Genomic DNA, 14,275 nt, shown 5'->3' on the forward strand with positions numbered 1-14,275 from the left:
GGAAGATTATCGAAATATAAAAAGAAAAGGAGGGATATCGAGGGAGGAAGACTATCGAGGAGTCTCTTATATTATAATATAAGATCGACTTTCCTACTAGCCTAGTTTACTAAGGAAGTCTCTAGCATACCCGGTATGCTAAGGAAGTCTCTGGCATACCCGGTATGCTAAGGAAGTCTCTAGTATACCCGGTATGCTAAGGAAGTCTCTGGCATACCCGGTATACTAAGGAACTCCCTTGTCGTCCGAAATTAATATATTGCGTCGATATTGAATATCAATCAGACAAGGTTACAAAAGAGTTTAACGGATAGCTAAGCCTTCCTAAAGGCCATTAGAGTCGATAAAAGATCGAAAAACGGGGAGATTTTTCTATTCCCTAAGCCGAGTTATACGGGTAGAAGGCGGATTACCCTGTCTTCTTTATGCTCGATCTCTCGCTCGTGGGTTACGTGTGTCTATGGGTTGGCGGGTCTTATCTCTTTTCTTTACCGTCTCTACGGGTTCGGGGGTTGTACTCTTTACCACTTGACCTTGGTTACCGGTATAGCGAGTTCCGTCGTTGTTTGAACGTTACGTCGATATTTCGACCCCTTACCGTACGGGTTATCTTAACGCTAAATTCCTCGTTATTGACCTTATATACTAAACCGATATATCGTTCGAATACTCTTAATGAGCCCTATCTAATGGTGCTAATATCGCAAAGTTATTCCGAATATTTCTTCTAACCTTAACGGGTTTTGTCCTACTAGATTGATCTCTGCGCCTCTTCTTGCTTATGTGCTGGTGGCCTTGCTATGTCGCGACCTCAAAAATTACGGCCTGAAGTGAACATAGAACCGGTTTTCATGCGCTGTATTCCCTAGCAAAAACCCTAACCACCCACACCCACAAGCACATATCATATGGATTCACCAGCCGCCCGTCTAATCGACCGCGCCATCCCCTTGGGTATACTGTAAATGGAGAATGACTCGCGTCCACGGTTTCTACCTTCATGTCCGCTCCAGCCTTCTGTACACTCTCCACCATGCCCCTTTGCGCGTGGACCGGGATGGCCTCGTCTCTCTCACACAGCAAGTACGTGCTTGGGACATATTTCCAAGCCGGGTACGTGACCTTGTGGACGCAAATGTCCTGCAAGAGTGCGGCCCCAGCATGTCTATATACTACCGCGGCTCCTCGACGTCGTTGTAGAACGTCTCGATCGGCGTCGCGGGATCGACGATGGTTTCGTCCTCGTTGATCACGAACTAAGGCAACGGTATGTCGTTGAGCGTGTTCATCAGCGAAACCCCCTCCGGTAGGGCAAACGCGCAGCAGAATTAGATGTGCGACACGCCTCCCTGTTTGCCTTGCTTCTGGCGCTCGGCTTTGCTGTACCCTTGCACGGCTTCGTTGCCAGGGACGCCGCCGTACGAATGCACCACGAGCACGATGTCCTTGCCGTCACGGACGCCCCATTCCAACGCCTGCCGGATCTTGGCCACGCGGGGGCGGAAGCCTTCGACCTGTCCGGGGCTTGTTACAGAAGGGAGCGTCACGCCTTCGTCTCGTATCCCGCAGCTTGGAGCTCATCGATCATAAGGTGAAAGCATTCCGGTCTGTGCCACAAACACGACTGGTTTGGACGACATTTTTCCCCCTAGCAAGATTGTCATACAAGGATGAACGAAAAACCAGGAGATGTCTTTGCCTTGTTCAGAAGATGTGACAACTACTGTGTAGACCTATTCATGTGTGTGGAGCCCCCGAATCTCTTTCACATCAAAGGACTCAAATGCCATATGTCACTCATCCTGGTATGTAGCTTATCCGGCCATTGGACCGAGGTTTTCGATCGCGATGGTCAGCTTACTGTTCGTGAGGCTTTGCCTTTCCCCGCGTTCCCAAACATCAGGGTTCTCGAGTCAGATGAGTATGATTGGATAGTTCCAAACGAGAGTATTCCCCCGCGTATCTGGCTCTGGCACTAGGATTTCCATTGCAGGGGAAGAATAAGACCACCTTGTTCTCGGTACTCGACCTGGGGTACGGAGACTGTCTCGGCAGTAAGACGTTGAAGAGAATGTCGTCGTTAGATAAGCGCTAATCGCATCGTTGGTCCCACTGCCACGACCTTCACCTATTGGATTTGAGGATCTGAGGGGAACTCCATATTCCCACTTGATTGCAGCCAAAACTGTGCATGGACCGCCGCTCGGTGACGGGTTGCTATGCTTTCATCATCCCCATAGGATTAATGAACCATGCTATCCAAATATCCAATGGCCATCGCCCTGGGCAGGAGTAGACGGCCAGGTGCAGTGCGGTTGGTTGAGTATGCGATCAAGGTAGTAGTTCAATCAGCAGACTGTGAAATAGTCAAGAGCCATCGGCTTCGCAGTATCAAAGTAGCTGATGGCAGTAGCAGGCTCAAAGCTCAATAGCTGCTTATCGGTTGACGCGGGTTGCGGCGCGTGGCGCGTTTCCGCGTGACGGCTGCCTGCGCCAGCCAAATCTCAAGTACAACTTTCACTGATCCACCATTCTTCTGATAACCATACAACAAAAATGCCACGAATGTCGCCGTCAGATTCGACGTCTTCTGAGACGAGCCTACCGAACGATGTCAAAGTTGCTCTCGAAGGTGCAATACCTGCTCTCTCTCGAGAGTACGGAGACAACTTTCGACACGATGGCGTTCTCCGCGACATCAGTCGACAAGAACTTCGCGAGGATACGCGCATCAATCCAAGCGACGAGCCACGAGCCGTGATCTCAATGGCACGAGATGCGGCGAATGCTGTTGCGAATGCGCGCAATGAGGCCACCTCTTTCCGCGAAAAGATCCAAAGAACAGAACAAGACCTAGAGCGACTCCAGATTTCTCAAAATCTTGGAGATCTCACGAACAAAACCGAGCGGAAAGAACGTCTGGTAAACAAAATCACAGATCTCTTGCAAAAGAATCCCGAAATTGTCCCAGACATCGCTCAACACGATCTCGGTGCGCCTGCGCGGGACGCCCTAGCTGCTGCAAAAGAACAAATCGATGCTCTACACAACGAAAACTCCGCGCTACGGCAAAGATTGGCAGATATCGAGACGGACTACCAGATCCTCCGAAATCAGCCCTACGGACGCACCCAAGAACTTGACGAACAGTCCGTGTCAACAAGTCTAGGCATCACCAGGACAGTCATCCAGTCTTTATTCCTCGTTCCCTGCGACTTGGAAGCTACAATCGACTGGGATGGACTGGACACTGCCTGCGATCCTGCTCTCAGACTTGCTCGACATTGGGCAGACGACCAAATCCAGCCAAACGCACATCTCTGGCTTTCCCGACTGCCGAGACTTGTGCGGGTCGACAACTCACCTCGATCAGCTCAAGAGGTTGCAGTTCGGCTTTTTGTACAAGCCTTTATGACTCGAACTACAGTCTCTCTTGTCGACATCACTACATTGGCTGGAAAGATGCGCGGTCTCGAACCGCAAGAACTAAAACTGCCGCTGGCATTTCTGCACTTCTTCCTGACCCATAAGTCAGATGAGGCCCTGCTCGAAGACGCCCAATTCTCCGAAGCCCGGGCGCTGATTCTGCTCCGAGGCATCGAACTCTTCATTGACCACATCAGTGGTATCTTGGAGTTGCAGAAGATCGCCCAAACCTTTGCGGAGATCAAGGCATACCTTCGAGAGGCTTGCAAGCGCAGTTTTATCGTCAATGGTCTGACACTTTATCTCGACGCCTTCTTCAGCGGGCGCAAGCCAGAACCATTGACGAACAAGATCATCACCAGTGCTGGGGAGAACACGATCACGACTGACAATCGGCTCATGTCCATGGATGGCGACAACGTCATCACCTGTGCCGACGGCTCCGTCACTATCTACCGACCTTAGGAGGTTCGGCTAGAGGTTGACGATAGCTGCATGGGATGGATTCTCATCATCGAGACAGATGAGCAGCCTCCATGGACATCGAGTGTAATCGCTCTTACTGGTGCAAATCACCTTGCACTGAGACGAACATTTCCCAAACTCCTCGAGAGACTCAATGATGACAACCCTCCTATTGAGCCGCAGGAGGAGGTCTTCCGAGATGTCTGAGTACATGGGAACAAGAACCTCTTGACGATAGTCGAGACACGAACAAGAACACACGAGCTCCTCAGCTGTAAGCTGGGACAAGATCAAGCACAAGACCATGCAAAATGAAACAGGACTTGGGACCTGTGAGAGAACCGCAGTACCGCAGGAGTGAGAGGAAAGCCCAGGGCTGTGATACTAGGGCAAACCACGCAATAGTATGGCTAGTGTTTGGTAGGGACTATTTATTCGAAACCGTAGGCTTTGGAGTCATACTGACTGAAACCTTAGGTGTATACTCGCTTTTGGTCCTCCGCATACGGCTCACCACGAAACGCTCCTATCAGAATTGCTTGACCCTATCATTACGCCGGACATCGACCACCACGCTACCGGAACACGAGCAAGAGATGGAGAACATGCAACAGATTGCCAGCACAAGCAAGAGATGGAGAGCCTGCAGCACATCGTGAACACAAGCAAGAGATGCCGATTTTGAACGTTGCTAGCAAGCTCGAGAGTTGGCACGCGTGGCAGCCGCAAGCAGGGAATGGAGCGTTTTGAACACATGGCGGAAACCATCGAAGATAGTTGATCAACCTGTGATGCCTGTGGCAGGGTGGTTCCTGCAGCTACGACGTGTCTACCTGCCAGCGAAATCGGCAATGGGATTCAGGATGGGGGCACAGCGTGCGAGTGTGGCTCTGATCGAAGATTCATGAGATGGAGATCACAGATCCTGCGCAGACCGAAATTCGGCACACGCGGAATGGAACGGCAATGTGGTGTATCTGAGACAATTAAGCCGACAAGGGATGGAGGTTTTGCAAGGGGAACGGATGTCAGGACGGAACTACAAATTGATACTTGCTGCAGAACCTCGATAGCATTTGATTTGCTACGCATTTCCGCAAGCAGCTGCAGGCTGGATCAACGAACTCAAATAATCAAGTCGGTCTCTTCCATCCCAATGGGTCGTCTTTCATTGGTGAGACTAGTCCTCTTGGCCTTTTCAGAGTGCTGCTGATAACCGCCATACTACAACACTTACAGCCATTAGAAACTCCAAACCACTATCTGAGAACTGCGGTAAGATAACTCCCCATGATCGGCCACGCGGTGCTCCAAGTCTCCCTCTGCACGATACCGCCCCCGTTCCTCATTGTACCTTTCACAACCATGGTGGCGCAGCTGCTCCGATCAACCGCTTGCATGGACTGGTAGGATTTCCCATGGGAAGGTGAGATATCCACTACCAGCGCCATACAGTTCCTGATTCGAAAACCGCGGAGAGCCCACTGTCAATCCTCTGCACCACGCGCTGCACCAGCGGCTGCGTCATCCGTTGACAGGAAGAAGAAAGCGTGCCGGGCTGACCGCGACGAATGTGTGCTTCAACATAGGGAGTCCGAGGCTATTGTGCCTCTGCAGCGGTGTTTAGGGCAAACGTACAAGCACGAGGTGTGATAGCAACTGCGATCGTGTAAAGTGTCTCCAGTGCAGTTGCACCTGTATCAAGGCTGGGGAGAAGGACTGCTTTTATCGTGAGTCCCTTTATAGGTTGAACTAGGACAGGCAGCTTCGCCGGGGTTAGGACTGTTATCCTCCCTTGCTTCATCGGTTCTGTTGACCACAAACGTGGACAACAGCCTTCGATCCTATGGAATTCTGACCTTTCTGCCTAAAAGATATGCTCAGCAGCACTGTGGAGTCTACTATGTGAAGCACCAGCATCGATGCCCACGGGATCAAACACGGCAAAGGTATATTATACTCGGAAGCAAATTAATGACATCCAGTGCTATTCCAAGCAACCTCTTGTGGGCACCGGAAATCGCGCTGGACGCACTTCGACGACATCCTCGCCGAGATCTTGGAGATCCAAAGCTCAGGAGGAAGGTTCGACATTAGGAAGCGAGGCTGCTATTTCCGGTTGGCCCACGTTTTCTAGCACTCTAGATGCTCTCACGTCATCACACAAGCCCTACAAACCTATCGTTTTGTCCAATATTGACAAATATGCAGGGTCAGCCACCTCATCATCACCGGTAAGTAAGCTCGGCGTGTAATTGCTTTAGCCGGCATCGGAATTCCATAAATATATCTACTGCGATATTGTCCTCCTGGTTTACATAGATGGTGATGGGGACAAGCTGTCCTTGGAAGGTCTCCAAGGGTGTAAGAAACACTGTAGGACCTTGCTTCGGTAGGAAGAACCTTGCCTACACGAAGAATGCTCAGTCTATCTGGACCACGAAGTGGCTGGGAACTGTGGATACTCCAATGGATGTTAGCAACGGTCTGTCAGCCTTTATAAGCGCATCTACCATGTGCTTTGGATCACATCAATCACTTTGATTTTGAGAGTTCGGCCGGAAATAAACAGCACCAGTTTCGAGCCCACGAATTCGCTGAAGGTTGCGTGCAGATTCTGACCAAGCATGTCTCTATCCTGCTGCAGCTCTAGGTAAAGACAGGACTATCAGAAGACTTTAGTACTGCCTAAAAGACAAGTCCTAGCTGTTACTATTGAGGCTAACGACGCGGATACAGCGGCACGCAGATATGGTTTTCTACCATCGCATTTGGGATATTGTGTTTTGCAATCGGGACTTACTAACGCCACTTCCCAAGATACGCTACAACGCGTGCGAAGATGGCATTTGCCTATAACATTGCATATCGATATGCTAGAGCGCGATCGCGAGAGGGCGAGTGTACTGGATGTGTATGTTTCATGGCGTAAGCCTGGGAACGTGCGAGAGAAACGTCCCATTCTCGCAGAGTTCTAGTGCTGACGTCGAGGTTGAGCGATCATGCCAGGATTGTCAGGCTATGCAGGACTGGTTTGGCCCCCCCCTTCTATGTACTCCTTGAAGGCCAATCAATATCCTTACACGGCACTTACTTGACTTGTTCCAAAGAAGATGAAACCACAGACACATAATATCGTGGTACCGATCAGCTAGCATTCGGAAGCGCGAAGTCGGTATCCCTGAGCACTTCCCCAGCCGTACAGGTTCTTGAAAGGCGAAACAGCCTCCTGGCCGGCGTCGGGCCGGCTCTAGTGGATATAAGGGAAATTGATTTCGAAATTCAATCGAGACAAGAGCAGAACGGGCTGTCTTAGCATTGCAGTAACTCCTAGAGTGATATCGCCGTCTAGCTCGGATCGGGCAAGAGCTCAAAGTCATTACAGAACAGAAGCAAACGGACGAGCATATTCTCACCTTAGCAGCTTCGTCTGGGGAGGAAAACCGCCACCTTGCTTGCTTGAAGTGTATGCTCTGCTGGTGTTTAGGCAAGTTTACTCGGGTAATGTCTCACCGTGTAACAACCGGTGGAGACATATATCCTCCCTCGCCACCTGTTTTGTGTAGGAGTTTGTCATCCAGAGCCGGCAAAATCCTAGGGTCTCGGTGCAGAGGTGGTCAGTTCATTTTTCCAAGTTGTGGTAGGCAGTCCTCGCGAATCTAGCGATACAACGAGCCCAACAAAGCAAAGAGACAGTCCAAGAAGGCGAGGCAGCACCAGCGTTGATCGTAAGAGTTCATGTAGTTCCGGGCACTAGAGCCTGAGATCCTGGTAAGCTTTTCAGGATTATTATAGTGGCGCCTTTACTGACTGCCTTTGTAAGTCTACTGAATCGAACTCTTGCTGGGAACCTGCGAGGGCAAACTTGTTATCCATACACAGCCTTGCGAAAGAGGACGATATCTAGCACCGGCCAAAGGCCCTTGCTTTATAGTGGGCCAAGTAGATAGAGATGGCACTAGTCCTAGCTAGTAAAGCTCCCATCGAAGGCAGCTACAAAGTTGATGTCGCTCGTCGGCGCCGCATCTCAGATATGGAGTTTCCCCTGCGGCTGCTCAAGGTACCCGACAGGACCATGGCGACCTTGTCCACCCAGCTAAAGTCGCGGGTACTGTCACCAGACCAGTGAAGGCTTCGAAGAGCACGACTGTCCTCTGCATTGTGGAATCTGGTGCGATCAGACAGTCGACAGCTTTGCAAACGAGTCGAAAGCAGCAGAACGTTGTCTGAAAACATGACTTTCGGGCATCTGGCAACCTCCGCATTACCTAGATGAATCGATGCCTTCCGCCTTTGCCAGTTAAACCGGTAACTCAAGAAAACGTAAATCGAACAGACTTGACGATAGAGGCCGAAGCTGCCTCCGGAAATATGTCGAGATCACTAGGCAAGACGCCATCGTTCCAGGTTCCCTCGGCCTCTTTGTGCTACCGCAGAAAATCAAGGACTATCAAAGAAGGTTGAAGAAATCTCTGTTGATTGCTTAAGGGGAGCCTCTGACTGTATAGCTTCTAGGTGGCTGGGATGCCTATGTTTGACAAGGACATGGTACTTGGAATATGATTCAAGTTTCGACACCAGCCGTGATTGAGCTGCGTCCCCAACGGAAACGTTACGGTTCATCCTGTCGCTCCCGCTCAGCATCATTCTGTTGCCTTTCTCCTCGTCTGGTCCTTGTCTTGACTGCGGATAGAGAGCAGCCATATAGTGAAGCCAAATTTTGGCCGACTTGTCATCAGCGACGGTGATGAAATTATGACGTTTATGAGATGGTTGTTGACGACATCCATCTCATCGGAGCTAGATCTGGGCCTACAGAAACTCGTCAAAGAGAATTTGCTTGATATGAGGTAGGAAAGCCTGGCATGCTGGATAGCTTCCTCGTCTTAGAGTACTTTCAAGGCTCTGGGGAGGAGCATATTGGGAAGGCACGCAAGATTCATGCGCTGTTTCTCTGCTCAATTGGATCGAGAATCACGCTGGTTGAGAACATCTGGCCAGAGCGAGGCCTTGCCAACGCACCCTCAGATCTGTTCAAGACATTGTCTGGAAGGATGGTCAGGACTGGCGAAGCGAACCACCTCACGCTCCCCATGACGGCATGGGGGAGCAAGGCATAAAGGAGTGGGACAAGGCCTTGCCGACTTCAACGCGCGAAGGGCGTAGGCAAGGTAACGTACTGAGAGGAACAGAATACCGAGCTCGCCTGTCAGCAGCATATCGCAAGCTATGATGTCTTCTTCGCGCCCTTGCATAAGACATCATTTTAATTGAGGTGTGAATTGTCGTCTTGGGCCCTAGCTCGACCAGTGTATAGGTCTAGCTCATCTTGTAGATAGGCTTCGTCGGATTCCGGACGTCCTGTTTAGGATTCGCAGCCGGGGAGCATACACTCGAGCGCGCGTAAACCTGAATTTGATTGAGATTGGACACTCGGAAAATGGCCGAGCGCGAACGCCGGGAAGCTTTCAGACGGTTCTGGGATGATCGTAAGTGCGTAGTATAATCTGCTGAGTATAAGCGGATGTGGAGGACATTGTGTAGTAGAAAAACACGCGTCGAAGCAGACATGAAAGGTGACAATGCAGTAACTGATTGTTGCGGTACAATGGCACGGTAATGGTATGATTCCTCGAGGAAAGACGGCATGACTTGCCGGCACTGTCGTTCGATTCATTATTCATGCGGTGGATGGTGTTGTCATTGTTCACGAGTGAGCGTGATTGGCCCTACAACATAATAGGACGGGGTGAGAGTGTCTTTGAAAGAATGTGGCGCGATGTCGTCACAAGAGGGAGCTGCTACGAAGGGACACGGGCGTGATGAACAGTAGAGAAACAGGCGCGCGAGAACAGGAAACCATTCATGTGCAGCAATCCAGATTGTCATGATGCTCATCATTCAACACCGCCATAGACATCACAACCACTGATCCCCGGAACCAGACAAGTCTCCAAGCATTGGAAGTGCACATCAATCACCGAGCAACAACAAATCCAGTAGACGCCTCCATCTGCGCGTGAGCCGTGACCTTCACGAATTAGTCAAGACAGTCAAGATTGTGACAAGGGATAGCACTCACCCATATCCAAACATGCATGAAGGAAACACTAGACTGAACCAACTCGTCGTATGCCAATTTGTGACATCATCGCAGGTTGACACGCTCGAAGCTGCGTCACAACATGTCAGTAAGAGAATATGCAGCACAAATCAAGCCACAGTCACCATTTGCAGTAGAAGCTTCAATCAGAGACAGCGGAGTTGAACATGAACCCGAAGCCGTGACACTGGAGTATGGTCGGGCCCTCGGCAAAGTAGCGGCTCCGTCATGGCTCAATCACGCAATATTGTGGCCTGGCAGCTTCATTTGACGTGCAGTGCGTGGAAGTAATCAGGTTGGTGTGTGAGGGATGCGAAGAAGTAGGATGTCTGGATGGCTGGATGTTTTGGCGAGAAGCGACTTTGCAGTGTCTGGAAAGCGTTGTTGGCTGAGCAATGAAAGTTTTGGACAGGCTCTGAGTGACTTGCGACTGATGGACAGTGATTTGCAAGCACAAACAGTGTGGGTTGAAGTCTTCCGAGGTGATGCAAGCATCGATCGCAGCCTAGATGGGTTCCTCCTCTTCCGGTGTGGATTGTGCCCTTTCTTCCAATCTGAACATGTTCCTTCTCTTCCAGTGTGTTATTTCCTTCGGTGATGAGTGATGTTCTGGTAATGCGGATCTCAGAGGAGGGTCAGGAAGTAGGATGATATCGTGAGATGCCTGGAACGATTAGCGATGCCAGCAAATTCCGTGAGCCATCAGGCCGGGAACATACCGAGGTTGTCGTCAGTGACTTCGAAGCCGAGCTGTCGTTCAGTCCAAGAGTTGCGTAGGCTGGTGCATGACAAAGATGGTTTGATCGGGCTGGAGCACGCAGTGGGCGCAGGCAACCATTGCAATGAGACCAGGAGTCCGAGAGCGGAGAAGCCGATGGTCAGTTGAAGCCGGCAAGGAATCCATGAGCAGCAAGGACAATGAATGTTGGAATGGAGATCAGGATAGCTCATAGGTTGTTACAGGACATCCGTGGCGACTGGGCGGAAAACCGTGGACGCATCCGAGAGCAGCGGCAGCAAGCCGTTTTGATTGTGTCGCTAGCGGCTCTTCTGGCATGTCTTCACGGCCAAGTGAAAGAACTCTGATTTGCTGGACTCCGAAGTAACGTTGACAGTGTTGACATTCTCAGTCTGTCCGGTACAGCTCAGTACCCAAGGGCAAGCAGCTGGAAGAGCAAGCATGATGATCGATACAGGCTTGAGAAGGAGTGCCTGTTGAATCCACAAAGGGATGAATATGAGAGTAAAAATTGCAGCATTCCGAGGTTTCTTGGGACTCTGGTGCAGTCAACACCTTTGGCAGAGTAGTTGGAAGAGCTATGTTGGTTGCAACTGGCTCGAGAAAGTATTTTCGTCGAGTCGACAAGAAGAGGTGCCGAAGACTGACAGGTTGAAGCATCCGTATGTTTCTTGATCCTTCCAGTACAGCTCAACACCCAAGTGTGAGCAGCTGGTAGCATCGACGAAAACTGTTGATGAGTTGTGTCGACATAGACTGGCCTCTGGCAGTGGTTTCGAATGAAGGGCGTAGCTTCTAATCTGGTGCAGATGGTTTTGCAGTGATGGCTGTGATGATAGGTGATGGATCAGTCTTCAAGTGAAGCTCAGCACCCGAAGGCGAGCAGCTAGAAGGACTGATGATGATGCCAGAAGCCAGCGAGGAGTCAGACTGTTTGAGGAGGTTGAATTGATCTGACAGCATTGGCATGACCCTTCCAGTGCAGTTCAGCATCCAGGGCGAGCAGCTTGATGAGTCGTTGACAACGGCGAGGTGAATGCTGGAGCCTTCCAGTAAGACTTCAAGAGTGAGATTCGAATCATTCAGCGGTGACATGTTCGTCCAAGTAAAGCTCAGCATCCGGTGCGAGCAGCTAGGAGGAACAACAACAATCGCAACGGACAATGAGATTTGAGCACTCAATGCGAAGCTTTTGGAGAGGTTGTTTTGAATTGATCAGCATTGACATGGCTATTCCAGTGCAGCTCAGCACCCAAGAGCGAGCAGCTAGAAGAACCAATGGCAATGATGCCGGGAACCTTTGCATTGAGGTCAAGATTCGCCGTAAACTTCGTCAAAAGAGGTCTAAGACTATTGTAGATTGCGATGATATTGATGAAGATTGTCGGTGCCAGCTCGAAGGAGTCTCCTAGTGCTGCTCAGAACCCTAGGGCGAGCAGTTAGAAGACTCTGTCGACGGCATTGTGAATGTGGTTGTTTGTGACTTGCATGATCGAGTCGATCGACGTTAAGGCAATTCTCCCAGTGCTGCTCAGCACTCGAAGGAGAGCAGCTGGAAGATTCGGCGGCAACATCGAATGTAGTGGTTGCTGGGTTTCGGTTTCGATACGATTGGTTTCGATACGATTGGTTTCGATACGATTGGTTTCTATACGATTAGTTTCGAGGCGATTCTCCTAGTGCTGCTCAGCCCGAGGGCAAGCAGCTAAGAGATTCGCTAGTGATAGCATTATTGAATGCGGAGTTTCGAAAGGTTGATTTGATGCGTTGTACTAGCTTCTCCAGTGTAACTCAGCACGAGGCGAGCAGCTGAAAAGAAGCAGTGACCACATAAGTGATGGTGGTGATTTCGAAGAACGGTTGAATGTATATTTTATATCTTCCCTAGTGCAACTCAAATCCTATAGGATGAGTAGCTGAAAGGAAGTAGTGCCAACAGAATTGTTGTTTCCAATTGTGGTTGACTAGGTTTCGCGCACGACGGTGACTTCTCTAGTATTACTTAGCACCCGAGGGTAAGCAGCTGAAAAGAAGTAGTGATGACGGTATTGTCGAAGTGGTAAATTGAAAGAGTAATTCGATATATTTTATAAAACTTCTTCAGTATAGCTTAGCACCCGAAGGTAAGTAGCTAAAAAGAAGCGGCGATAATGGCATTATTGAATAAGATTATGTTATAGTGTAATAGTGATTCGATGGGTTGAATAAGATATAATACTGTTCTCACTTTCAGTGCACACCATCTCAATCTACACACGACGAATCATTTAATTCATGTCAGACGTTCTCACACAGTCAGGCATACAAGACCTTCTCAAACGCATTAGAGACCTCGGTCCTATATGCGAAGAACACCTCAGAAGAGGACTTTATGACTCAACCACTTTCGAGTGGAAAGAACAAGGCATCCTAGGATTGCCCAAGAACGCTGAACAGATTATTCCTCCGTGGCACCCATCCAGCCCATACCTTACCGATCGTCGAAGCGCTATGGCGTGGTTCTATCGCGAATTCGGCGTGATCGGGTTCTGGTACTGGGTGGGGCAGATTGCTCGTCAAGAGATAGCTGCGGAGGAAGAGGCAAGTGAAGTCAGCAAGCATGACTCGAGCTGGGACAAGATCCTGAAGGATCACGAACTCGATGCTGACTCAAGGATGCTGTACTACCTCTCTGCTATACCGCCAGAGGTACTACAAGCAGTCATCGGCAGCGATCAATCACACCAAGGCTAATATACTGCTTTGCAAGAACATTGACTCCCAGTACTGGTGCACTGGTTGCAACAAGTACGACTACCAACAGGGTAGGGCGCGGTACCTGGACAACGCCAATCAAGAGGAGAGCATTCGGCTATGGCTATACGTACTGGATGATAAAATCCTTAACGATGCCAGACGCCGATCTCTGGCGGATCCGAACTATCCTTTGCTCCATGTCCCTCTCCGCCGCACGTTCCCGTACGCTGGTCTCAGTATCAACGTCGCTTCAAGGGCCACTGCTCACCACGGACACACTGGAAGTGAGTGTATTGTGTACGGACTCTTCACAGCAGTTGTCAGGTGGAAGTACGGCCGTCAATTTGACGTGATCCACTTCACGTACCAAATCCTCAAGAACGTACGTCCGGACGATATTGGGCTGTTGGAGATCCTCGGCTCAATCATCGCATCCGCGTATACCTGGGATACCGGTCTTTCTGCCAACTTTGCTGGCCTTCAAAGAGGAAATAAGGCATCAGACCCTCCCCCTACGTACTATCAAGATCTCCGCACAAACGCTCTCGAATTCCGTGATTCTGGCATTCAAAACCAACAGATCACCGAATCAATCCGGAAGATCGAGGAGTGGAAGCAATTCACACCACTAATGCAACAGATGCGTGCGGAAAGACCTGACTACAGAAGCTTAGTCAACGAGAACGAAGCCAAGATGCAGCAGCTTGTTCAGCAGGCTGAAGCTCTCGAGCTCAACTTGCAATTGACTGAGCTCGACGAACTAGCGAAGGAGTATGAGGCTGAGAAAAGAGCCAAGTAAGATCCTG

At 50.1% G+C, this 14,275-nt stretch overlaps 2 protein-coding genes across 2 annotated transcripts; both read left to right on the top strand.

Moving 5' to 3' along the window:
• Positions 1-2,551: 2,551 nt before the first annotated feature.
• On the top strand, positions 2,552-5,058 carry PV05_02185 (uncharacterized protein; the record flags this gene model as incomplete). Its single annotated transcript, XM_013462746.1, has 2 exons — positions 2,552-4,311; positions 4,369-5,058. A coding segment is annotated over one exon (1,340 nt), but the record flags the coding sequence as incomplete, so codon positions are not given.
• A 7,949-nt stretch (positions 5,059-13,007) lies between these two features.
• PV05_02186 (uncharacterized protein) lies at positions 13,008-14,268 on the top strand (the record flags this gene model as incomplete). Its single annotated transcript, XM_013462747.1, has 2 exons — positions 13,008-13,421; positions 13,483-14,268. The coding sequence occupies 2 exons, from the start codon at positions 13,008-13,010 to the stop codon at positions 14,266-14,268; spliced, it is 1,200 nt and encodes a 399-aa protein (XP_013318201.1).
• Between the last annotated feature and the right edge of the window lie 7 nt (positions 14,269-14,275).

This window comes from Exophiala xenobiotica, assembly GCF_000835505.1.
Source record: "Exophiala xenobiotica strain CBS 118157 unplaced genomic scaffold supercont1.2, whole genome shotgun sequence".
In the NCBI taxonomy this organism is placed as follows: Eukaryota; Fungi; Ascomycota; class Eurotiomycetes; order Chaetothyriales; family Herpotrichiellaceae; genus Exophiala; species Exophiala xenobiotica.